This window comes from Acomys russatus, chromosome 18 (assembly GCF_903995435.1).
Source record: "Acomys russatus chromosome 18, mAcoRus1.1, whole genome shotgun sequence".
Classification (NCBI taxonomy): Eukaryota; Metazoa; Chordata; class Mammalia; order Rodentia; family Muridae; genus Acomys; species Acomys russatus.
Window position 1 is genome coordinate 13,188,442 of NC_067154.1, and position 23,169 is coordinate 13,211,610.

At 50.9% G+C, this 23,169-nt stretch overlaps 1 protein-coding gene across 4 annotated transcripts in view; it reads right to left on the reverse strand.

The window, feature by feature from the left end:
* Positions 1-818: 818 nt before the first annotated feature.
* The window catches only part of Dmtn (dematin actin binding protein), a 30,235-nt gene continuing 7,884 nt past the window's right edge, over positions 819-23,169 (reverse strand). For 2 of the 4 annotated variants that reach the window (XM_051160811.1, XM_051160810.1), the window contains exons 2-13: positions 14,341-14,510; positions 14,062-14,136; positions 13,194-13,349; positions 12,356-12,400; positions 11,916-12,015; positions 11,537-11,593; positions 11,115-11,267; positions 8,055-8,179; positions 7,467-7,572; positions 2,512-2,576; positions 2,296-2,344; positions 1,969-2,137 (exon numbers count right to left, since the gene is read on the reverse strand). In XM_051160811.1, the coding sequence (XP_051016768.1) occupies positions 2,070-2,137; positions 2,296-2,344; positions 2,512-2,576; positions 7,467-7,572; positions 8,055-8,179; positions 11,115-11,267; positions 11,537-11,593; positions 11,916-12,015; positions 12,356-12,400; positions 13,194-13,349; positions 14,062-14,136; positions 14,341-14,358 (1,017 nt within the window). In that variant the 5' untranslated portion in view covers positions 14,359-14,510 and the 3' untranslated portion in view covers positions 1,969-2,069. The other 2 variants (XM_051160812.1, XM_051160809.1) reach the window with 2 other exon arrangements.

Consider the following 23,169-nt stretch of genomic DNA (forward strand, 5'->3'; position numbering starts at 1 on the left):
TAGCTACTTGATACTGAAGCAAAATAAAAAAAAAACTTCCTAGGCTACAGAGTAAGAGGTCAAGACCAGTCTGGGCAGCTCAATGAGACTCTGCCTCAAAATATTAAAAAAAAATTTTTTTTTAAAGGTAAGAGTACTGGTTATGGTAAGGGGCTTGCCTAACATATGCAAGGACATAGATTTGATTACAAAGGGGGGATGAAAACAAATAGATTTAGGGACCCAAAGCAACCTTTTAATTCCGAGCAATTACCCTTCCCAGCATGATCACACACACACACACACACACACACACACACACACACACACACACTAGACAGGGAGTGCCAGGATCTGGGTAAAAACAAAACCCAGACCTGGGCAAAATATATATATGTATGTATGTATAATTATATACACGTACATATGTGGAGAGGCGGGGAGGAGGAGTGCAATTAGGTAGGGCAGGGAGTCAGGGAAGGAAAGCAGCCGAGGGTGCCCCAATAAGTTACATTCTGTAGAGAGCACAGTAGGGGATGCATGGCAATAGGGGATCTGGGAGCCTGGACTCTCAGAGATGCACCAAGCTAGGCCTCTCAGTCCCATCTAAGGGAGGCCGAGGCCTGGGCTCAGTGGTCCCTGGACAGGTGCTAGAAAGGGTGCATCCTAGCTGGTTTGGCCTGGAGGCTGGTGGTGGTGAGGCATTGTGTGAACAGCAGCTCTGCTCTTAGCCACAGCTTTGAAGAGGCCCTGGGTCTCGAGCAAGAGGCTTGAAGCTTAGGGGTTGCAAAGTACAGAACAGACAAGCTGGAGGGAGGATGACCTCCCCACTGGAGGCATCGGGCCCAGGTGCAAGGAGCTGTCAGGAACGCAGGCGGCTGGAGCCTTTGGGTGGACAGGCACAGGGTCCCAGAGCTGCCCCTGCCTGGCCAAGTCTACCCCCTGTACAGGACAGCAGACAGACCTCACCACTAAGTCCCCCTTCATTTCTCCTCACCCTCTTGTGGGGACCTTCTTGTCGGGTGACAGACAGGGAAAGGGTGCAAAAGTTGACTGTGTGCCGGAAGTCTGGGCTGGGTTTGGCTAGGCAGTGGAGCCCAGGGAAAAGATAAGGACCCCCGGCCCTGGCCCATCATGGGGAAGAAGTCCATGCCTCATGACTCTGGGACTGTGCACTTCTTGGCTCTCTCTCTCCCTGAGGAACAGAGCCCAAAGCTTCTGCCCTGCCTCCTGCTGCTTCCGGCCAGCAGAGGAAGAAGATGCTCTGGGGTCTCACAGCCCCAGCTTCAGGGCCTTGAAGCAGCAGAGGGAAAGTGCTGTCACAGACAGGGCTAGCCAGCAGGGATGTCAGAAGAGGGACGCTTTCTTCTTGAGCTCGTTCCTCTTCCACAGGGCCAGCTTGCCGAACTCCTCGGGAGACATGGCGAAGACCCTAGAGAAGTCCTCTGCGGACAAATGCCTCTGTGGGGACACAGCAGCTGAGTGACTGAGGCAGCCTCTACTGCCTCAAAATCAAAGGCAACCCCACTAGGTGGCCCCTCCCCCACGCCATGCGGCTTCCTTCCGTACCTCAAGCCTCATGCGGTCCACACCTGGAGGCAGCTTAGTTCGCCCCTTGTTGGTCACCACCAGCATCTCATAGGGGTAGATCTGGAGAGGCAGAGAGAGCCCTCTTAGGTTCAGTCTCCTGTCCTCCGTAACCCTCTTGGCTCCCCAGGTCCCCAGCAGAGGCCACTGGGATTAGATTCATGCCATCTCGCCATTGCTCTCCCTCAGTTTCCCTGCTGTCCCACCCCCACCCACCCCCTCCAACCATCGTCTCCAGGAGCACCCTGAGCGCATTCAGCTTGGTGGGGGCTTCACCACCCCCCTGAAGCCCACCCCACTGTGGTGGTCAGGTCCCTTGCCCTCACCTTCTGCTCCAGCACACAGGGCAGGGAGTTCCCCCGATCCATCCTCCCCCTCTGGCCCTCTCCGTTCTGGGGAGACCAAAGCCGAAGTGAGCCAGAGTGGGTCAGGGGGACCTTCCCAGCCTTACCCTAGGCGTCTTCAGTCTTCACCAGGCAACTTGTCAGCCCATACCCTCTCCCCTACCAGTACCCGGTCCAGGCCATGGCTTCCTGTACTGCTCCCCTCCAGGGTGCACTCACCTGCAGGCCTAAGGAGACAAGAGCCATGATTTAGAATCAGCCCCAGAAGGCACACCCTCACCTCAGCTTAAACAAACCACTGTCCACAGGCTGCCTATGAGGTCTATGGAGCAATCTCCCCCACATCACCCCCCAATTCCCAGTGACATGTGTCCCCACTACTCACCTGGACTCCCAGCCTCACTACCCGATGGGCTGAACTCTGTGGACTGTAGCTAGAAAACAATACAAAGAGATCAGAGAGAGCCAAGGAGGACCCTCAGCAGTCTCCTGTACTTGGAGGCCTCCCTACTACCCGGGGCCTCCAAGAGCTTGGGCCACTCAGAAGCACCGTGCACACACACCTCTCCCAGGTAGCCCCTGCTTGGTCCTAAGGCCTTACCCGGCTCAGGGTGGTCCTGCCATAGGAAGGAAGGGAAGAGGACTTAGATGTTCCCGAATGCAAGGCTGAAAGAAAGCAAGAGGGCCCAGGTTCAGTCCCTTGACTCTGACAGTCCTTTCTATGAGGGCTGTGTCTATGGTCTTCCCTGGCCAGAACCCAGTGGGCGTCTATGGGTGTCCAGTGAGTGTGCTGTCTTCTGCTGAGTCTACATCTGCCCCACCCCCCTTTCTCTCTAACTAGAAGTGAGCAGGAAGCCCGGTGGGAATCCCAGGCAAGGCTGAGGCTCACTGTCACGAATTGAGTCCTAGGAGCCATCATGAAGTAAAAGCTCTAGCTCCACAACACATGAAAGCTCGACGCGAAATCTGGAAGCTTTGACAACGGTATTAACAGCAGTCAATGCTGGGCACCTGACATTACAGTTCAGACACAGTTGTCATCTTAGCACAGTGAATGCAGTCAAGATATTTTCCCCAGGCTGTGGAGCTGGCGCAGCGGGTAAGAGGGATCGATCGCTCTGTGAGTGTGCGGACTGGACCTGAGTTTGGATCCTAGCACACACATAAAAAGCAGAGTGTGGCTGTGTGCATTTGTATCCCAGCACTGTGGGGAGTAGAGACAGGGGGATCACTGCTAGTCTAGCTTTCAGTTCCCGTGAGTAAGGCAGGACACCCAATGTCTTCTTCTGGCCTCCACACATGCATATACCTGCACACACACACACACACACACACACATACACACACACACTTCCTATTTCATTTACTGAAGATCATTTGCAAAATCACTAAACTTTTTTAAACTCCAAGTTATATAATTAAAGAGATTAGTTTTCAATAATGTTTTTCTGAAAGGAGGTTTTTGTTTGTTTGCTTTCAAGACAGGGTTTCTCTGTATAATAGCCCTGGCTGTCCAGGAACTCGTTTTGTAGACCAGGTTGGCCTTGAACTAACAGAGATCTGACTGCCTCTGCCTCTCCAATGCTGGGATTAAAGGTGTAAAACACCACCATCCAGATGTTTTTTTATTATTATTTTTTTAATCTGGGGTCTACATAGCCATAGTTAGCCTGTTTTTGTTTTTTTAAAGATTTGTTTATTTATTATGTACACAATGTTCTGCCTGCATGTATGCCAGAAGAGGGCACCAGATCTTACTATAGATGGTTGTGAGCCATCGTGTGGTTGCTGGGAATTGAACTCAGGACCTCAGGAAGAGCAGCCAGTGTTCTTAACCTCTGAGCCATCTCTCCAGCCTCATAGTTAGCTTTGAACTCAAGATCTTCATGCCTCAGCCTCCCAAGCACTGAGATCACAGGCATGTGCCACCACATCTCCAAACTACCGTTCTTTGTTTGTTTTTTGGGGGACAGGGTTTCTCTGTGTAGCCCTGGCTGTCCTGGACTCAAATTCACAAAGATCTGCCTTCCTCTGCCTCCTGAGTGCTGGGATTAAAGGTGTTCACCATGACTGTTAGTGGGCCCAGCCTCAAAGGTCCCTCGTCTCCGATTATTAGAAGTGGTTGCCACTGTGTTGTGGTTGCCCTGATAGGCACTGTGTTAAGTGTCCAGCGACGGTAGGTTCAACACCATAAGCACCAGTTCTCTAAAATCTACTGGAAATTTAGTAGGTAGGACCAAAGCAGGTGTGGGGAAGCCTAACATTTATTCTCAAATAAATTTAGTGTCTCTAAACTGAAAGTTCAAAATCTGAACTCTCTTCTGCTCTGGAGAACAAACTTCTTCAGTCTTGGCCATGCAGTTCTCAGTTTTGGATTTGGAAGTGTTTGTTTCAGATTTTGCATTTTTGGATTAGGTGTCTCCAACTTGGTAAAGTTTATTCAAATATTCTAAAGCCCAGGAAGTAAAATGAAAGCCTTTCTAAGTCTGAATGCCTCAGGACTAAGCATTTTGGATGAGGGATAAGAAGCCTGCATAGAAAACCAGCAGCTCGAGGCTGTGGAGATGGCTCAAGGTAAATTGTTTGCTGTGAGTCCGTGAGGACCTTAGTTTGGATTCCTAGAACCCACCAAAGGGATCAGGGACAGAAAATAAGCCACTGGTTCTCAAGTTACCATTCATTACCAAAGTATGCCATATACTTACAATAATAAGGAATATATATATATATATATATATATATGTTTGCTTTGTTTTTTCGAGACAAGGTCTCTCTGTGTAGCCTTGACTGTCATGGAGTCGCTTTGTGGACCAGGCTGGCCTTGAACTCACAGCAATCCTCCTGACTCTGCCTCTGGAGTGCTGGGATTAAAGACATGAGCCACCACACCCAGCTGGAACATTTATATTTTGATTGACAGAATTACATTATATCAAACACATATTAAAAAATTTTTTTTTCACTTCAGAAGCTGGGCAGTGGTGACTCACACCTTTATGCCAGCAGAGGCAGGCGTATCTCTGTGAGTTCAAGGCCAGCCTGGTCTACAGAATGAGTTCCAGGATAGCCAAGGCTACAAAGGGAAACCCTATCTTAAAACAAAACAAAACAAAAAAACAAAATAAGGTTTGGGGTAATTTTTTTTCTCCAAATCACTTTCAGAATGCATGTTGGCTGGTCTTATGTCAACTTGACACTACCTAGAATGGCCTGGGAAAAGGGAACCTCAATTAGGAAAATGGCCCCCACCAGACTGGCCCGCAGTTAAGCCTGTGGGGGCATTTTCTTGACTGATGATTAATGAGGGAGGGTCCAGATCACTGTGGGTGGTGCTACCCCTATGCAGGTGGTCACGGATGGTATAAGAACACAAACCAAACGGGGTCTCACTATGTCCCACTGGTTGGCTTGGAACTCGATATCCAGGTCATGTTGGCTTTGAACTCTGCTTCTGAGCACCACTGGGTGGTGGTAGCATAGGACTTTAATCCCAGAACTCTGGAGGCAGAGGCAGGCGGATCTGTGTGAGTCTGAGACCACCCTAGTCTATAGAGTGAGTTCCAGGATAGCCAAGGCTACACACAGAGAAACTCTGTTTTGAAAATCCAAAAAGATTAAAAAAATTTTTTTTCAAAGGTGTGCACCACCAAACCAGGCTCTAATATTTTTGTTGTTGTTGTTGTTGTTGTTGTTTAAATGGTTTATTTAATTTTATTTTAGGTGCATTAGTGTTTGCCTGCATGTATGTCTGTGTGAGAGTGTTGGGTTTCTTGGAATTGGGGTTGAGGAGGTGGTGGAATTGTCTCCTGTCGAAGGTAAACCTTATGTGAGCTGCCGTGTGGGTGCTGGGAATTGAACCTGGATCCTCTGGAAGAGAAACCAGTGCTCTTAACTGCTGAACCATCTCTCCAGCCCTGCTCTAATAGGTCTTTATTTTGAAACAGGGTCTACTAAGTTGTCCGAGCCAGACTTATACTCACTCTGGAGCCTTTGTAGGCCTTAAACTTTTCTTTCTTTTTTCTTTGTTATTGTTTTTGAGATTGCACCTCTCTATGTAGCCCTGGCTGTCCTGGGAGTCGCAGAGATCCACCTGTCTCTGCCTACCAAGTGAAGGGATTAAGGGCATGTGCCACTCCACCCAAATAGCCATAAACATTCAACTCTCTTGCCTCGGCCTCCTGAGCAGCTTGGATTACAGGCCTGCTCCACAAGATCTGGCCAGGTATTTCCATACAGTGCCAGAAGGCTGACTAGTATGTTCAGCTACAGGCAAGTACAAAAAAGATGACACATATAGCTTGCTTCCTTTTTGCAATGAAACCTTATAGTTCCTTGAATCAGGAGCAGAACCCTGTTTCTGCCCTGAGTCTAGTTTCATTTCTAGAAAACTTACATTTTCATTTTGTTTGTTTTGGAGATAGGGTAGTTTGAATAAGAACCAAACCAAAACAAAACAAAGCCATAGGCTCATCTATTCGACTGTTTAGTCACCAGGGACTGACACTGTTGGAAAGGATTAGAAGGATTAGGAGGTGTGGCCTTGTTGGAGGAAATGTGTCACTGGGGGTGGGCTCTGAGGTTTCAAAAGCCCACGGCTGGCCTAGGTTCTCTTTCTCTGCATATAGATCAGGATGTAGCTCTCAGCTACTGCTCCAGTGCCATGACTCCATGCTCCCGGACATGATAATGGTCTAAGCCTCTGAAACAGTAAGCAACCCCCGCTCCAATTAAATGCTTCTTTTTTATAAGAGTTGCCTTGGTCATGGTGTCTCCTCATAATAGAACAGTGACTAAGACAGAGTGTCCCCCCCCCACCCCACCCCAGCCCAGGCTAGACTCCCAGTTCTGGGGTTAGGCTTGAGCCACCATGCCAGCTTTGGTGTCTTGAAAAAAAAAAAAAAAAGTGACGGTGGCTTCCAAGGTCAGGTTTTAAGAGTTCTTAAAGCTTTCTCTTGGGAGTAGCTTTGTTCCTCCTCTCTCCAGCTACCAGGCTCCTGAGAATTCCAAGCTAGATTTGGGGTGCGCAGAGGCCAGCACTCAAGGACCCCTTTGCCCATTTCTCTGCCTCACTGCATAGTACTTGGTGCCTGTGCTCTCTGAGCTGCCACACTGGGTTGAGCTCCCTGCCTTTGCTCCCACGCTGTCCTTGACATTTGTGAGGTCCTTTTGTACCACTCATTTATTCCCCTCTAAGATTTAGGGGAACCTACTAGGCCTTTTCACTGGCCCCTCAAAGTACCCACTGAAACTCTGTCCCCAACACCTGCCACCCTGCCCCAAAAGCCAGGTAGATTTACATGTCAATTCCCCTCCCCCTCCCCTCGCTGGAAGAAATGGCTGTATTTTTCACCCATCATGTCCCCAATGCTTAGTGTGTCCCTCAGTAAGTGTCTATTAAATGAAGCCAGGGTTCCCACCCTGCTTGTAATGCTATTCTCTGTTTTGTCTACTGGCTCATATTCTTGCCCTAGAGGAGCACACGCACATCCACCCACCCCACCCCACTCCCACTTCTGGCCAGAGGAGCCCTGAGCCCACTCACTCCACAGCACTCACAGCTGTGGAAGGGTGTCCTGTCAGGCAGAGAGCGTGTTTTCCTCCGGATGGGCAACGACTTTTCCATCTCTTCTTTCAAGATCATCTTTCCCAGGTTGGAAGTAACCTGTTTGGAGGAGGGAGGAAAATGGAGCCAAGCCTGAGACGTCAGCTTCCCATCTCTAAAAAGGGCAAAGTTGGGGTACAGTCCATGGGGATTAGCGATAACTTTCCCAGGTGGCTAGTCCATACCCGGAGTCCCTTTACTGGACATTCAGACACATTAGGTTCAGTGGCTTCTCAAGTCAAAGTCACCATGTGGAGAGTCCAACCAAGGGCCTTTCCATGACTGCAAATTCTCTCTCCTTTCCTAAATCAGCCAGCAGGAGCCTGGTGCTGATGGACCCTCCCTCTCCTGTGGTAGGGAGCTGGATGCCTAGCGGCACCAATCCAGAGGCAGCCTGAAGCGCAAGTACACCTGGGATGCTGGGAGAGGCGTCTCTCACCTGTTCTAACGCAGGCGCCTCTGTGGCACAAGCCTTTCAGACTGGCTACAGGGCTGGAGGATTTGTCACCTAATTGACATGGGGCAGGGGAGCAAGATGCTACCTTACTGAGTTCCTCTTTCTGCCGCTCTCTGATGGCTTTAATCTCCTCTTCAGAGTCGTCATCTTCCTCCTCCTCCTCTTCCTCTGCCCCCTTTCGAGAGGCCTTCCGTTTCCTCCATTCTGTCTCTAGGAGATATAGGGCCCAAGAATCAATGTGGCCACGCAGCCACGAGCTTATCCAACTTGTAGGACCAGGCTGGGCCTGAAATACTACAAATTCTTTTTACATTTTATTTATTATTTATTTATTTATTAAACAATTTGTATTCTATATGCATTTGCCTGCATGTGTGTGTGAGGGTGTTGGGTCTCCCGGAATTAGAGTTACAGATAGTTGTGAGCTGCCTAGTGGATGCTGAGAATTGAACCCGGGTCCTCTGGAAGAGCAGTCAGTGCTCTTAACTACTAAGCCATCTCCCCAGCTTCTATTTATTGTTTTTAGAGACAGGGTTTCTCTGTGTAGCTTTGGCTGCCCTGGAGTTCTCACTGTAGACCAGGCTGGCCTTGAACTCAGAGATCTGCCTGGCTCTTCCTCCCAAGGCATGCCCAACTGCCACCTGGTTAAATTCTTTTTTATTTTTACTTAAAGAAGAAGATCAGTGCATGGCCTTAACCACTGAGACATCCCTCCAGCTCCGGTTCGTTATTCAGTCACTTAACAGACATTTTCAAACTTCTGCTACAGCCCAGACCCTATAGTAGGAGATTTAGAAAAGAGAAAATACACGAGAGAGGGAGGGTCTTGGTTCTCAGAGCCCGGCTACACAGATAAACATGTCTTGAAAAACAAAATAAGCAGGGGGTGGTGGTGCACACCTTTAATCCTAGAGCTCAGGTGCATCTCTGTGAGTTCGAGGCCAGCCTGGTCCACAAAGCAAGTCCAGGATAGCCAAGGCTACACAGAGAAACCTTGTCTCAAAACAAAACAAAACACAACAACAAAAGAACTCCCAAAACAAAGAAAGCAAATGAATAAGAAACACAAAAATTTGAGATAAGGTCTTTCAATGTCACCTGCCCATACTGGCCTGGAACTCGTGGGCTCAAGTAACCTTTTTGCCTCAAGCTCCAAAGTAGCTGGGCTATAGTGATGTGCCAACATGCTTAGCGCTACAAAGTCTTTTAAAAACAAACAAACAAACAAAACAAAAGAGCAACAACAACAACAAAACCCATGGGATAAGGGAGCAGAGAGATGGCTTATTATTTAAGAGTATTGGCTGCTCCTGGGTTCAGTTTCCAGCACCCACACAGCAGCTCCTAACAGTTTCTGACTCTAGTTCCAGGGGAACTGACACCCTCTTTTGTCCTCCCTGACACTAGGTACATGCAAAGATACATACATATGTACATATATACATACATACAGAGAAACCCTCATACACATAAATTGGAAATAAAACTTCTTTTAAAGGTTGAAAAAAAGGCTACACAGAGAAACCCTGTCTCAAAAAGACAAAAAACAAAACAAAACCAAAAAACCAAAAAACCAAAAACAAAACAAAACCCAAACAAACAAAAAGGCTGAAAAACAAAAACAAAAACCAAGTAGGGGGCTGGAGAGATGGCTCTGTGGTTAAGGGTACTGGCTTCTCTTCCAGAGCACCCACATGGCTATCCCCAGCACCCACACGGCAGCTCACAACTGCCTATGACTCCAGTTTTAGAGGACCTGGCACCACCCTCACACAGACATGCAGGCAGAACACCTATGATATAAAAATAAATAAGGGCTGGAGAGATGGCTCAGAGGTTAAGAGCACTGCCTGCTCTTCCAAAGATACTGAGTTCAATTTCCAGAAACCACATGGTGGCTCACAACCATCTGTAGTGAGATCTGCTGTCCTCTTCTGGCTTCCAGATGTACATGCAGGCAAAACATTGTATACTTAATAAATGAATAAATCTTTAAAAAAATAAATAAATAAAGCCAGGCATGGTGGCACACGCCTTTAATCCCAGCACTCAGGAGGCAGAGGCAGGCGGGTCACTGTGAGTTCAAAGCCAGCCTGATCTACAAAGTAAGTCTAGGACAGCCAAGACTACACAGAGAAACCCTGTCTTGAAAAACAAAAACCAAAACAACAACAACAAACTCCAAAATAAATAAATACATAAATAAACAATAAAAATAAATATTTAAATCCTCCCCCCCCCAAAAGAAACAAAAAACAAAGCACAGATTTGAGAGTGCATGAAACTTAGTGGTAGACATGTACTTAACGTGTATCAGGCCCAGGATAGTCCTCAGCATGCTAATAACACTAATAACATTAATAGCATGGCAATAGCAATTAATAAACTAGGTAAGAAACACATATTTAAATTCTCTGGGGAATCAAGATTGTTTCTCATTTATTTTCTCTCTTTCAAATCTCCTATCACAGGGCCTGGGCAACAGCAGAAGCTTGAGAGATGTCTGTTACGTGACCGAATAATGAACGGGGGCTGGAGGGATTGCTCAGTGGTTAAGGCCGTGCACTGCTCTTCCAGAGGATCTGAGTTCTATTTGCAGCACCAACATGGGTGCTCCATAACCTCCTGTAACTTCAGGTCCTGAGCGATCCTGTGCCTCAGGCCTCCTAGGCACTGCACTTTCATGTGCATACATACACACATGTACATATAGCTAAAATAAAACAAAATCTTAAATAATATATGAACATGCCTTTAATCCTAGCACTTGGGAGGCAGAGGCAGGCGGATCTCTTGAGTTCAAAGCCAGACTGGTCTACAGAGTGAGTTCTAGGACAGTCAGGGCTACACAGAGAAACCCTGTCTCGAAAAAGCAATTAATAATAATAATAATAATAATAATAATAATAATAATAATAAAAACAAATGAGCAAGACAGGAAGAAATGATTAACAAGCTGTCCCTGCGCAGCAACACAAAGAGGTGCAGGGTAGAGGTAAATAAAACTATCAACCGAGGAGAGTACAAAAGGTGGAGAAGCAATAGGCCCTGGAGTGGGCTGGAACTGGGTTCATGGGACCAAGAGAGAGTAGTGAGCCGGGATCCTAGCTAGCCTCTTTTCTCTCCATTCCCCAGTGTTTCCTACCCACAACGGCCAGCGACGGGGGACACGGCCAGTAGTCGGTCTCTATCTTGGCTGGCTGGTTGGGGTCCGGGGGCTGTGCCGCAGGGAACTTGGACGACTCGATGATTAGGTCCTCGATGAGGTGCTTGCTCTGAGGGCTGCCTCCCATGGATTCTGCAAACGGGCCCCAGGATCGGTCCACACAGCGCCCCAGCCAACCACGCAGCCAGCCCGCCCTCAGCCCCAGCCCCCTCACCTCTCCTTTCACACCCATGAGAACTCAGATGGAACGGTGACACACGCTAAAGAGCACAGGACCTTGGGGGGTGGGGGGCTTAGGACTCTCCCATCCCTATCCAGATCTTAGCACGCAGCCCAGCACCACCCCCACGGGAATGTGGCAGGAGAAGGAAGCACCCAGGAAGTCAGGGGGGAACCCTTACCTCTCTGCCTGTAGATAGGTGGCTTCTTGTAGATGTTGGAATCTGGTCGGGTGGTCTCTGAGAGAGGGAACAAGAACAGATGTGACAGGGGACATGGTGGCAGGGGACGGTGGGTCCAGATACAGAATGGGGTCATGAGAAAGACAGCTGGTAGCGTGCCTCATGAAGTGGAGGTTCCCGTACTTTTCCGGGCGGGTGAAAGGGAAGGCATAACAAGACCATTATCATCGTTAGTTCTGCCTGGCACCCTGGCACCAGAGGGTCCCGCTAGGTCTAGACCCAAAGAGTATAGGGACTGAGAGGAAGGGGTACGGGGCTTCCCGAAGGAAAAAATGAAGTCGCAGGGAAAGAACATAGCTAGGCTGACAATGAAACCTACCAGGGTGGTGGAAATGGGGCAGGCTGGTCCTGGGGGTCCCTGTGGTCCTTGGTGTTGAAGTCTGAGAGATGATTCCGAGCGTCCGGCTCTCTGCCCACACCTACAGAGAGAAGTACCTAGCTTCCGCCGCCTCCCCCACTCCCAAGTACGCGGCCTCACTTCCGGCTCCCTTTCACATCCTCCCACACCGACAGCCCACGTCTCCGACCCCAGGGCAATGATGGTGCAGCACAGGTAAGCCCATTCGAGGACTCCATCTACCTGCTCAGGGTGCCCTACTCTGAGAAGAAAGGGTTAAAGGAGGCCCTGGGCCTGGCAGCCAGATGAGTTAGTTGGCCAGGGACCAGCCAGCCAGGATTTGCCGATTCTATCAAGCTCTGGACTTTGCGGAGGCTGGGCGCGTTAGGGGGAGGGGAGCTGGGGGCTCCCTCCCGACTTACCTCTGGGGACGGTGGGGGAGATGTGGATTTGGGTGACAGCGAACACTGTGAATGAAGAGGATGATAACTGTCACGTGTAGAATTGAACCCCGAGAACCTCAGAGGGACCGCTTCACCCCACCTAGCTCGCCGGCTTCACCCCTCTTGAGTGCCTGCATCGCTCTGGTTTGACCTTCACTCTTCTTCTGCCCGGTATTCTCCCAGTCCCATGCCTCATGCCCTGAGGGTCAGCTAGTCCCTAAGTGCGACCCTGACTTCAGAGCCAGACAAGGAGCGGAGGGACAAAACCAACAAGCAGCCGTGGCTGAGATCGGTTCTCCGCTCTTTCGTACTCAAGGTTTCCAGCCTGACAGCCTGCTCACCCCGATATGACCGCTTTCTTTGCCTAGAATTCAAAGTGTATTCTTTTGATTCCTGCTTTGTGTGTGAGTATGGGCACAAACATGCCACAGCACATGTGTAGAGGTCAGGGGTCAGGTGTCCCTTCTACCATTGGTTCTGGGGGTCCCACTTAGGTCTTTGGGCTTAAACGCATGCTCAAGCCTTAGCCCCTCCCTCTCTCCCTCCCTCCATTCCTTCCTTGTTTTTTGAGACAGGTTTTTCTCTATGTGGCCTTTTGTCTGGCATGGAGCTCACTCCATAGACCAGGCTGGCTTCCAACTCTCAGAGATCTGCCTGCCTCTGCCTCTGTGTGGGAGTGCTGGAATTAAAGGCGTACTGTACGTCACCGTGACCAAACACAGGCCCACTCCCAGTGCACGGTCTGTTTCTGCCAGGGTTATCCTCCTCAGCCACTCACCCGACTCCACTCAGGCCTGCAGAAATGACCCCTTCTTACCTCCCGGCTTCTAGGCAGCTCCACGTGTTCAAGGAGGGAATAGGTAAAGTGAGGCTCGTAGATCATGAGGTCAGGTCGCTCAATGTCCAAGATGGCCTTGTCCTTGGGGATGGCAGCCAGGTCTTTGTAGCCCAACACCTGGTTGTCCATCTTGGCCTGAAGGGAAATGGTCCAGATGGGACAGAGTTCCCCATAGCATCACTAAGGTCACTGGCCTCACTGGCTGGATGTGGTCATCAGGAAAAATTTTTAGATGTCAGTTCTCAGGGTAACAACTCCATTCTGTTACTTTTTTTTTTTTTTCTGAGACAGGGTTTCTCTGTGTAGCCTTGACTGTCCTGGACTCACTTTGTAGTCCAGGCTGGCCTTGAACCTACAGCGATCCGCCTGCCTCTGCCTCCCGAGTGCTGGGATTAAAGGCATGCGCCACCACGCCCGGCTCATTCTGTTACTTTTAAGGATCTAGAATGGGCACTCAATTTAATTTTTTGAGACAGCATTTCATCTAGTCAAGGCTTGCCTTAAACCCTCTCTGTAGCTGCCTCTGGCCTTGAACTTCCTCACCCTCCTGTTATCACTTCCCAAATGCTAGGACTATAAGCTTGCCTCACCATGCTTTCCCTAGAAATAATAATAATAATAATAATAATAATAATAATAATAATAATAATAAAGCTCTTTGCCTCTGAGGCTCTAGACCAGCCCTTTCCAAGGCAGTAGGGAGGCTCCAGTGGGATCTCTGGATAGTTCCATCTGCAAGAATTCACAGGACCTTCCTCCATGCGGGAGTGGGGGGTGGGAGAGAGGGGTGAAGGGATCCCGCCCCCCCCTCCCCGCTGAGGTGCAGGTGGCCAACAGAAGTACTCACCACGATGCTGGAGGGAGAGCCGGGCACACTGGAGTCTCTGGAGGAGCTGACGCTCCCCGGGGAGGTAAGAGGTTGCTGGAGAGAGCGAGAAGGTGGCGGAGTGGGCATGTGCGTGGGTGCGAGGGTGTGGGCATGGGTCTTGCCCTAGGCCTCAGGATCGGGTGGGGTGGGGGAACCCAGCGTGCTGCGTAGAGGTGACCACCAGGTGGCGCCGGCGACTCCCGAGCTGGCCTCGGAGGGCAGCGGTCCCCACCCAGGCCCGGGGTGCAGCCCGCTCACCTTCTGCAGACGTTCCATGCGGCAGCCACTGGCCGGCTGCTCCCTTGGAGGCCGGTGCGCACGTGGATAGGACAGACGTCAGGCTCGGCCCGGCTCTGGCAGCGAGGACGTCGCAGCGCGCTGTGGTGTCCTCATCCCTTGGGCCTCTCTGGGCTGCTGACCGCGGGTGGCTGGAAGGACAGTGAGCGGCCAGTGACGCGTTAGGCTGCCAGGTTCCAGCACCAGGGAGTTGTGCGTGCATGTGGCCAGGCGGCGGCTATGCGAATCGGCTGCACTTGTTTTTTTTTTTTTTTTAAACCATTGTTTTCTAGCTCCAAAGGAAATGACGGCAGGGGTCAGCTGGCATCCTAGGGCGGTCAGGCTTCTATATCCCCAAGCTGGTCACCTCTGCCCTGTCCTGGGCCGTCTCCTAGGCGGTGCTGGCCCCTCCCATCCCAGCCTCTGGTTCCACGCCCCACAGTTTGCTCAGCCATGTCTTCTTCATTTTCCCCAGAAGGTTAACAAGGAGACACTGAGTCATTAGTTAAGACTAGAAGCATAGGGAGCCAGAGGCCGGAGGAAGAAAACCCACCCACCGGGATCAGGTGGGGTGGTGAAGCCATGGCCTGCTGCTGGGTCTCAGAGGCTAGGCCCCACTTCACCTTTTCTCTGCTCCCTACAGGCAGGCAGTGTCCTGCAAAATACACTGCAAAATACCTCTAGGGCCTGGGGCACATTTCTGTTGCTACAAAGTGCCCAGAGCATTCTCAGGGTCGGCCACACTGCTCCATGAGTGTCTGGTTGGCTCCCCCTTTCTTTCTTCCTTCCTTCCTTCCTTCCTTTTCGGAGACAGGGTTTCTCTGTATAGCCTTGGCTGTCCTAGACTCGCTTTTTAGACCAGGCTGGCCTCGAACTCACAGTGATCCACCTGCCTCTGCCTTCTGAGTGCTGGGATTAAAGGTGTGCGCCACCACGCCCGGCACTGTCTGTTCTTAGGATCTTAGGCCAGTCTATGTACTAGGTGGTGACCACAGACATGTCCTCCTCCCTCCTGGTCACTCCCTCAGCCATCTTCCTCTCTCCTCTTCGCAACATTGGCCTTGGAAGCCACAGAGTGAGGAGAGCTGGGTACCGAAGGGGCAGGAGTAGGATAGTGGGGTGGTTTGGAACAGGACCCCTCAAACCAGGGTGCCTGGGCTTAAGCGGTAACTACTTCTGGGATGCTGTGTGGTCTTCTGTAAGTCATTTATATTCTGTATATGCTAACATATCCTAGCACTTGGGAGGCTGAGGCAGCAGGATTGCTTTGAATTCCAGGCCAGCATGGGTTACATGGAGTGTTCCAATCAGCTTAAATTATAGTCTGAACAACAATAACAAAGTGAGGGATGGTAATGATTTCTTGTCATAGACTGTATGTATGTATGTATGTATGGATGGATGGATGGATGGATGGATGGGTGCTTTGCCAGCATGTACATCTGTGCACCACACGCATACCTGGTGTCCATGGAGACCAGAAGAGGGCATCAGATCTCCTGGATCTGGAGTTATAGATGAGTGACCATGTGAATGTTAGGAACCAAACAAGGGTCCTCTGAAAGGGCAGGCGTAACTGCTCCTTTAAGATAATTACTGAGCCATCGCTCCAGCCCCAGCAAAGTAGGTAAGTTAGGGCATACATAGTGCATAAAATGTGATCTAGTCCATGCAGTGGGCAAGCTATTAATAGCATTTCTACCTCCCCAGGGATTAGTGAATTTAGGGGGCTTTTCTGCAGCCAGTCATGAAAGAATGAGGTCACTGGTTTGTTCTCTCTCTTTCTGGGGGGGCAAAGCCATGTCCTCTTAAGTCCCCTGCCCCTCACAGAGTGTCACTGTATAGCCCTGGGTAGCTTCAAATTCTCAACCCTTCTGTCTCAGGCCCAGCCTCCGTTATTCTGGGATTACAGGCCTGCATGGCTGTGCCTGGCTCCCAACCTTTTTTCACCTGTACTCTATCTTCAACCATTTCACCACCCACATGGCCCTTATCCCATTCCTCAACCTCAGCCCTCATCTTCCCATGGCTCTCCACCCCTCTGCCTCCCTTTCATCACTCATCCTGCGAGATCCAGGTGAAAGCCCTTCATCCTGGCCTAGTGCTTCCTGCTAGTGCGAACCCCTTTCTGAAGAGTGGCTTCACAAAGAAGGTGGTGTTTAGGCATGGGTGCTGCCTTCCTGCCTGAGGTGGACTGGCTGGATAATGTCCAGAGGGCAACTGTGATTCCAGAACTGTCATGGACGAACACATCCCTGTTCTATGCTAGGTACTCCGTGCGAAATGCCAGAGATGGAACTTAGCGCGCTCTCCTGAGCCTTCTGTTTCTCATTCTTTGTTTTGAGACTGGGTCTCAGTTGGTTTCTCAGGCTGGGTTTAAACCACTCACTCTATAATCCAGACAGGCCTTTTAGCTTGGGAGCTTTTCCTGCTTTGGTTCTCGAGTCGCTGTGTTGGGTACCATTTAGTAGATACAGGTAAACACTGCACACAGGTTATGCATCCTTAGGACACCCCCATAGGGTAGATCCATTTCACAGGGGAGCAAACCAAGGCTTGGGGAGGTTAAGGACATACCCAAGGTCAAGTAGCTCAAGTTAAGTGCCTTTAGCATAGCTTGGTGCAGGGTGCCCACCTAGTGATGTGGCCTGCATGCTCTTTTAGAGTTCTAGAACCAGAGGCCAGGTGTGGTGGCACGCACCTTTAATCCCAGTACCTGGAACACCGAGACAGGTGGATCTCTGCGTTTGGGGGCCATCCTGCTCTACAAAATGAGTTCCGGGACAGTTCTACACAGAGAAACTTTGCCTTGAAAAACAAAACAAAACAAGGAATTCTAGAACCAGGGCATCTCCATTAACAGGCAGGAGGAGTCTGGTGTTTGTAGTAACAGGACTCTCCTCCTAGAGCCTCACACTTCCCCAGGCTTCCTCGAGCTGGCTTTGACATGCTTTACCTAGCTGTCTTATGAGCAGAATGCACACTAGTACAGACCGAAGACATGTCAGCGCTCTCCACTAGGCTCTGAATTTCACTTTGCTGATAGCCATTGTCACAAGGTCTATAGCCACGGCCTAGCCATTGTCACGAGGTCCATACCCATGGCTTAGTGAATGCTCGCCCATCCATCTACCCATCATCTACTGCTTAGTAGCAGATCTGCCACTGATTTATTCACCCACCCACTTGGGAGCATCTCATCTCTTCCCCTCTGAACATGGTGCCAAGCTCTGTGCTGAGCCTTGTGGACAACGGAAAGATGAACGAAAGGACTGACTCAGGCCCCTCCAGTAAGAACGCTCGCCCAAAGATAACTTCTATGAAAAATGGAGAGGTCCACACCTCGGATAAGGCAGTGGGCTGCAGGAAGTCGCTAGAGCGGCGTCTCTGGGGGGATGAAGAGGTTTCGTGTTGCGGGCCTTAAAGCAGTGGTTCTCAACCTTCCTAATGCTATGACCCTTTAATACAGTTCCTTATGTTATGGTGACCCCACACACACCATAAAATTATTGTCCTTGCTACTTCATAGCTGTAGCTTTGCTACTGTTATGGAGCATAGTGTCAATATCTGATATGCACATGATCATAGGCGACCCTGTGAAATGGTTGATCAACCCGCAAAAGGGCTCATGACCCACGGGTTGAAAACTGCTGGCCTAGAGGTAGGAGTCTAAATATGAGATTGCTAGCAGGGAAAGAAAGTCAAAATGTCATCTTAGGACCCACTTTGGGGAGTGAAAACAGAGGGTCTGGTATACCACAGAAAGTATGGAATATGGGCTGGAGAGATGGCTCAGAGGTTAAGAGCACTGACTGCTCCTCCAGAGGTCCTGAGTTCAATTCCCAGCAACCACATGATGGCTCACAACCATCTATAATGTGATCTGATGCTTTCTTCTGGCCTGCAGCCAGAGCACTGTATACATAATAAATAAATATTAAAAAAGAAAGAAAGAAAGAAAGCATGGAGTAAACATTGAAGGACAGGGAAGGAAGACGGAGGAATGAAAATGCCAGGGAAGCCAGCCCATCGCCGAGGAAGAAGCGAGCAGGCTCCCAGAAAGGTGAGGGAAGGCCGTGTGCACAGGAGGAGTGGAGTCTGTGCAGAGCTCTAGCAAAAGGGCTTTAAGGGAGGAAAGCCCTGCGCTGGAAGCTGCAGCAGGCAACAAAGACTCATCAGCACCCAGGCAGGGGACAGGCTCTGGAGAAATCACATGATTCTCAGAAAGAAGGGCAAAGAGCAAGTCGTTGGGTAATAAGAGAACGGGGCATTTGGAAGCAGCCAGTCAAGAGGGCCTCTGTTTTACCAGGGAAGAGCAGGAGTGCAGGGGAGCTGCAAAGGGACGCCCTGGGAAACAAGGGCTGGCAGGCACCCCACAGGGAACGCCAGGAGTAGGCTGCATTATGGGAGCACTGGCTGCCCATCCGAGAGTAGGAAAACAAGGGGCCTCAGGGGATGTGGTCAGGCATGAATCCCACAGTTAAGGTGTGTACAAGCACCAGCATCCCCACACACAGCCACTCAGGAGCCCGACTCCAAACACCAAAGGGCAGAGTTATATTAATAGTGTCCGCAGATTGACTCACAGTCTTGCATCTCACCCTCATCCTGACATCCTAATCCTGTTAATTGACTGTTACCTCAGGTTTGTAGAAGAGGAAATTGAGACTTTAGTAAGTCCTGGGTCAAGGACACACTTAAGCCACTGACCACAATACCACTGCATGCAAAACTTCAACTTAGGTTACTGTGCTCCTAGGTCCCTTCCTACTCCCAGGCCCTCTACAGCCCGACAGCACTAGGGTGCCTCCTCTGGCTCCACCAGGGTCCTGCATTCCTTGGTGCCAGAGCAAAGATATCAGCAATTTTAGGGGACATGCTAATAGCAGAGCCTTACAGCTGCGGTGACATTTGCATTTGAATGAAAAGTTTTGGTGGCGAGTGTTTAGTTGTTTTGTTCGTTTTAGGCAAAAGCTCTCCCTCCAACTATATAAACCTTACCTAGGATGCCCTTGAACTTCACCTCAGGAGTGCTGGAACGGTTGGCACCACCTAGCCTGGCTTTATGTGGTGCTGTGGGGATCAACCCTGGGGCTTCATACATGCCAGACACTCTGCTAAAGAAGCTACAACCCCGGGCTATGAATAAGGTTCTTACTGGAGACATTTTAGGCTGTCAGAAGGCCAGCTGGGAAAAAACGTTTTTGGAGTGGAAGATGAGAAAAGAAAGAAGATGGGAGTGGGAGGGAAGGAGGTGTGTGTGTCGGGGGTGGGGGTGGGGGAAGGGTTTTTCAGCTTCTGTCAAGTCACACTGCACATGCATCCGCCTACTGCACCCACGTGGAGTCCCCCTCACCCAAGCTAATTTCCCACTTTGCTTTCTCCCAACCTGATGCCTTTTCCATCCCCAGGCACAGTCCTGAGCACTTCAGCATACCCCCCAAGTCCTGTAACCTGTGTGGGTACAGACTAAAAGGGCAGCCTGCAGCAGGAAGGGGAGGGAAGAGAGAGAGGACGGGGTGGGAGGGATAGCACCGCGGAGGAAGCAAACCCAGATGTCGGAAGGCTCACTTCAACCTCCCAAGCTCAGGTCAGTAGCCAGCAGGCTTCCCATCCTTCCATCTCAGCCGCACCCACCTTCAGCTGGGCGCCCCAGCCTTATCTGAACCACCAGCCAAGCCCCACCTCAAACTACCCACCCTCTCATCTCCACAGCAACCAGAGCCTTGCAGCTCCCCAGGATGTGGGTGATAAGACTTGCCTACAGGGACCTCCAAGTTTGTACCCACCCATCCCAGGCAGGGATGAATCCCAGATTAAGGCCCCTGGACTTGTAGAAATGAAGGTTCAGCAGGAGGCAGAGCCACCATCTCGTGTAGGGGCTGGTCCAGCCTTTGCTTCCATCCTAAGCCAGATACTACGTTCTCCTTGTGGTTGCCTGTGCTGGGGGTATTCATATAGCCTGGCTGGACTCCAAAAGGCTAGGTGTGGTGGCGCACGCCTTTAATCCCAGCACTCGGGAGGCAGAGGCAGGCGGATCACTGAGTTCGAGGCCAGCCTGGTCTACAAAGCAAGTCCAGGATAGCCAAGGGGAACACAGAGAAACCCTGTCTCAAAAAAAAAAAAAAAAAAAAAAAAAGACAAAAAGGCTGAGAGATGAGGTTACCCAAGGCCACCCAAAGGAAGGCAAGCTGACGTTCCACCCAGGTTATACTGAAGCCAAACCAATGTATCCCCAAAGATCCTGTTTTAACATGAATTTGGACCTCTCTGCCTTGCACCTCGCCTGCAGCGCAGGGGCTGTGAGTCAAGGGTTGGGTGAGACCTGAGGATCTGAGCCTGGAGCATCTGGGCATCATCAAGCTATGCTGGAGAAGGGCCACAGGCAGTGAAGGAGTTAAACAAGCCTGCCACACAGGCCAGGTCAACCAGGTGGGAGGGAGGTCTGTCCTTGGTCTCTATTCCTTTCTTCCTGCCTTCCTTTTTCCCTTCTTCATCTTCTCTCTCTCTCTCTCTCTCTCTCTTTCACCCTCTCCCCCTCCCAGCCCCACTTCCACAGTTGCTGTGGCAACAACTCAATGCCAGAAATAAAGACAGGCTCCAGCTAGGTCACCAGTTCCCAAAAACAGCATCCTAGGGTGGGAAAAGGGCGGTGTAGGCAACCAACAGGGCAGGAACCCGGGTGCACTACAATGAATGTGTGTATTGTAGGGTGGGGTGAGACACAGGACAGCATGATCTGGGCCTGCGTAGGCCAGTGCCTCACCAAAGGCCTTGCTTAAGTCAAGCTTATCCCTGGCTTTTTCTCAGGCTAGCAAAGCCCTGTTACTGAGACTACCTATTCCTAATACCAACATGGTATGTATGACACCTGTCACAGTGAAGAAGACCAGGCAGCCACAGGGAGTAGATAACAGAGGTCTTTCTGTTCCAGGACCTGCCCACCCACACTCAATGACATCAGCCCCGAGCCACAGTGCCCCTTTTCCTCTGACCTCCCAAATATGCCTGGGTTCACTAGTTTTCTTGGGTTTCTCTCCTGACTGGGTTGGAAGGTCATTTCTGTAACATTTTCCTCAGAAGAGGTAGGTTCCTCCTTTCCAGGTACCCCAGCCCCTCACACTTGCTTGGTCTCAACATATTCCTATTCTAGCCTTCTAGATCTGAGTCCTGGGGTGCAGCTGGATTGGCAGATCGCGGGGAGGAGGAGAAAAGTCCCACCCTAAACCCAGCTTTCAGAATCCAGGCGAGGTCCCCCATTCCATTCTCCTCACACTTGAGCTCTGAAAGAATTCTGCAGACATGGCCCACCGGTGGATAGATGTCATCCCAACTGCAGAAAGGCCAGCTGTTATTGAGGCAAGACTCCCAGGAGCATAAAGGTACGAAGAGCTCCGCCCGACACATGGTTGCTGACAGAACTCATGCACATGGGTGCACACAGGAACTCTGAAGCTCTCCTTGCCAGGGCACTCGCCCACTCTCCCTGCCAGACCCCCGCACAATGACACATGGTGCCGAGAACACCTACTTGCACCCACCCACTGATTCCCCCGGCCCCTTGCCATCCGTTATCTAGCCTCACACCCCCCTAGCTTGGTCGGCTGAGCACGTGGCGCCCCCGCCCCCAATACTCACAGTGCCCTCACTTGACCCATCCCCTGGGGGGGACTCCTCCACATTCTCCACTCCCCCAGCACTACTGCCTCACTGCCTTTCTTGTCCTAAGCCTACAATAACCTGGCAACCAGTCTTCTGGGAGCAGACACACAGGTGTGCCTGCCCAGCCAAGGGAGCTATGAGTAAAGGAAAAGCCCTCAGGACCCCAAGGATCTCTGGGTCTGTTCAGCAGCCAGTCTCTCTCTCTGTACACTAGCTGCTGGCAAGAGGAGAGCCAGGCTAGCGCTGCTGACACGCCCTGTTCTTCATTGAATTCCCCACCCTAACTTGGTCAAGGCTCAGCTAGGAGGGGCTCCAGAGCAGGCTGTAAAATGGCAGCTTTGGGTCCCTCACTGAACCCTTGCACTCCAGAGGGATTCTGGCCTGGTGGGAGGGAGGCTGGCAAAAATTTCTTGTGTCGTTCAGCAAAAAAGGTTAACAGCCCGCCCCCACACCACCGACCATGCCCCCATGACCCCACCCCTTGAAATTCTGGACACAGAAGCTAGGTAGGCAGGATGGAGGACCCAGGACATGGGGTGCTGGGGGGACACATGGACTCCGAGCATGGCAATACCCTAGACCCCTTCCCCAAATAAGGAGGTCAAATCCACCTGAACTCCTGGTCTGGCCACCTAGACACATTTACCCACTGATCAAGGGTACAAAGCTGATCCTGTCCTAGCAACCCTGCTGTTACCAAAAGCCATGCCTGGAGCCAGAGGTACAGCCTAAAATGCCTACGGAAATAAAAAGAGGCAGGGGACCCTGCCACCTACCTCCTCCCAGATAGTGGGGCCCAGGCCCTCTGAAGCCCCAAGAAGCAAAAGGCCTAGGCCCTGGTCCACGAGTTGCCGCGTTTTCTCAGGAATCTAGGTAAGAGGCGGCTCTTCCAGGAACCCAGCCGCGCTTTAGCGAAGCACAAATAACAGGAAGAAAGCCGGCTTAGGGTGGGTGGGGTGGGAGTTGGCAAGGAGGGGAGCTGGTCTCAGCTCAGCGGTCTCATCTCCTTTTTGAGCCCCCACCCCCTTCACCCGGCACCCTCCTGCTCGGCAAGCCACTAGCTTGGGTTCCGGGAGCTGGGGAGTCCGCGCGTCTGGTGTCTCGTGGGCGGGCAGGACTGGCGGTCGCTGAGCGGGAGGGCGGGCCCC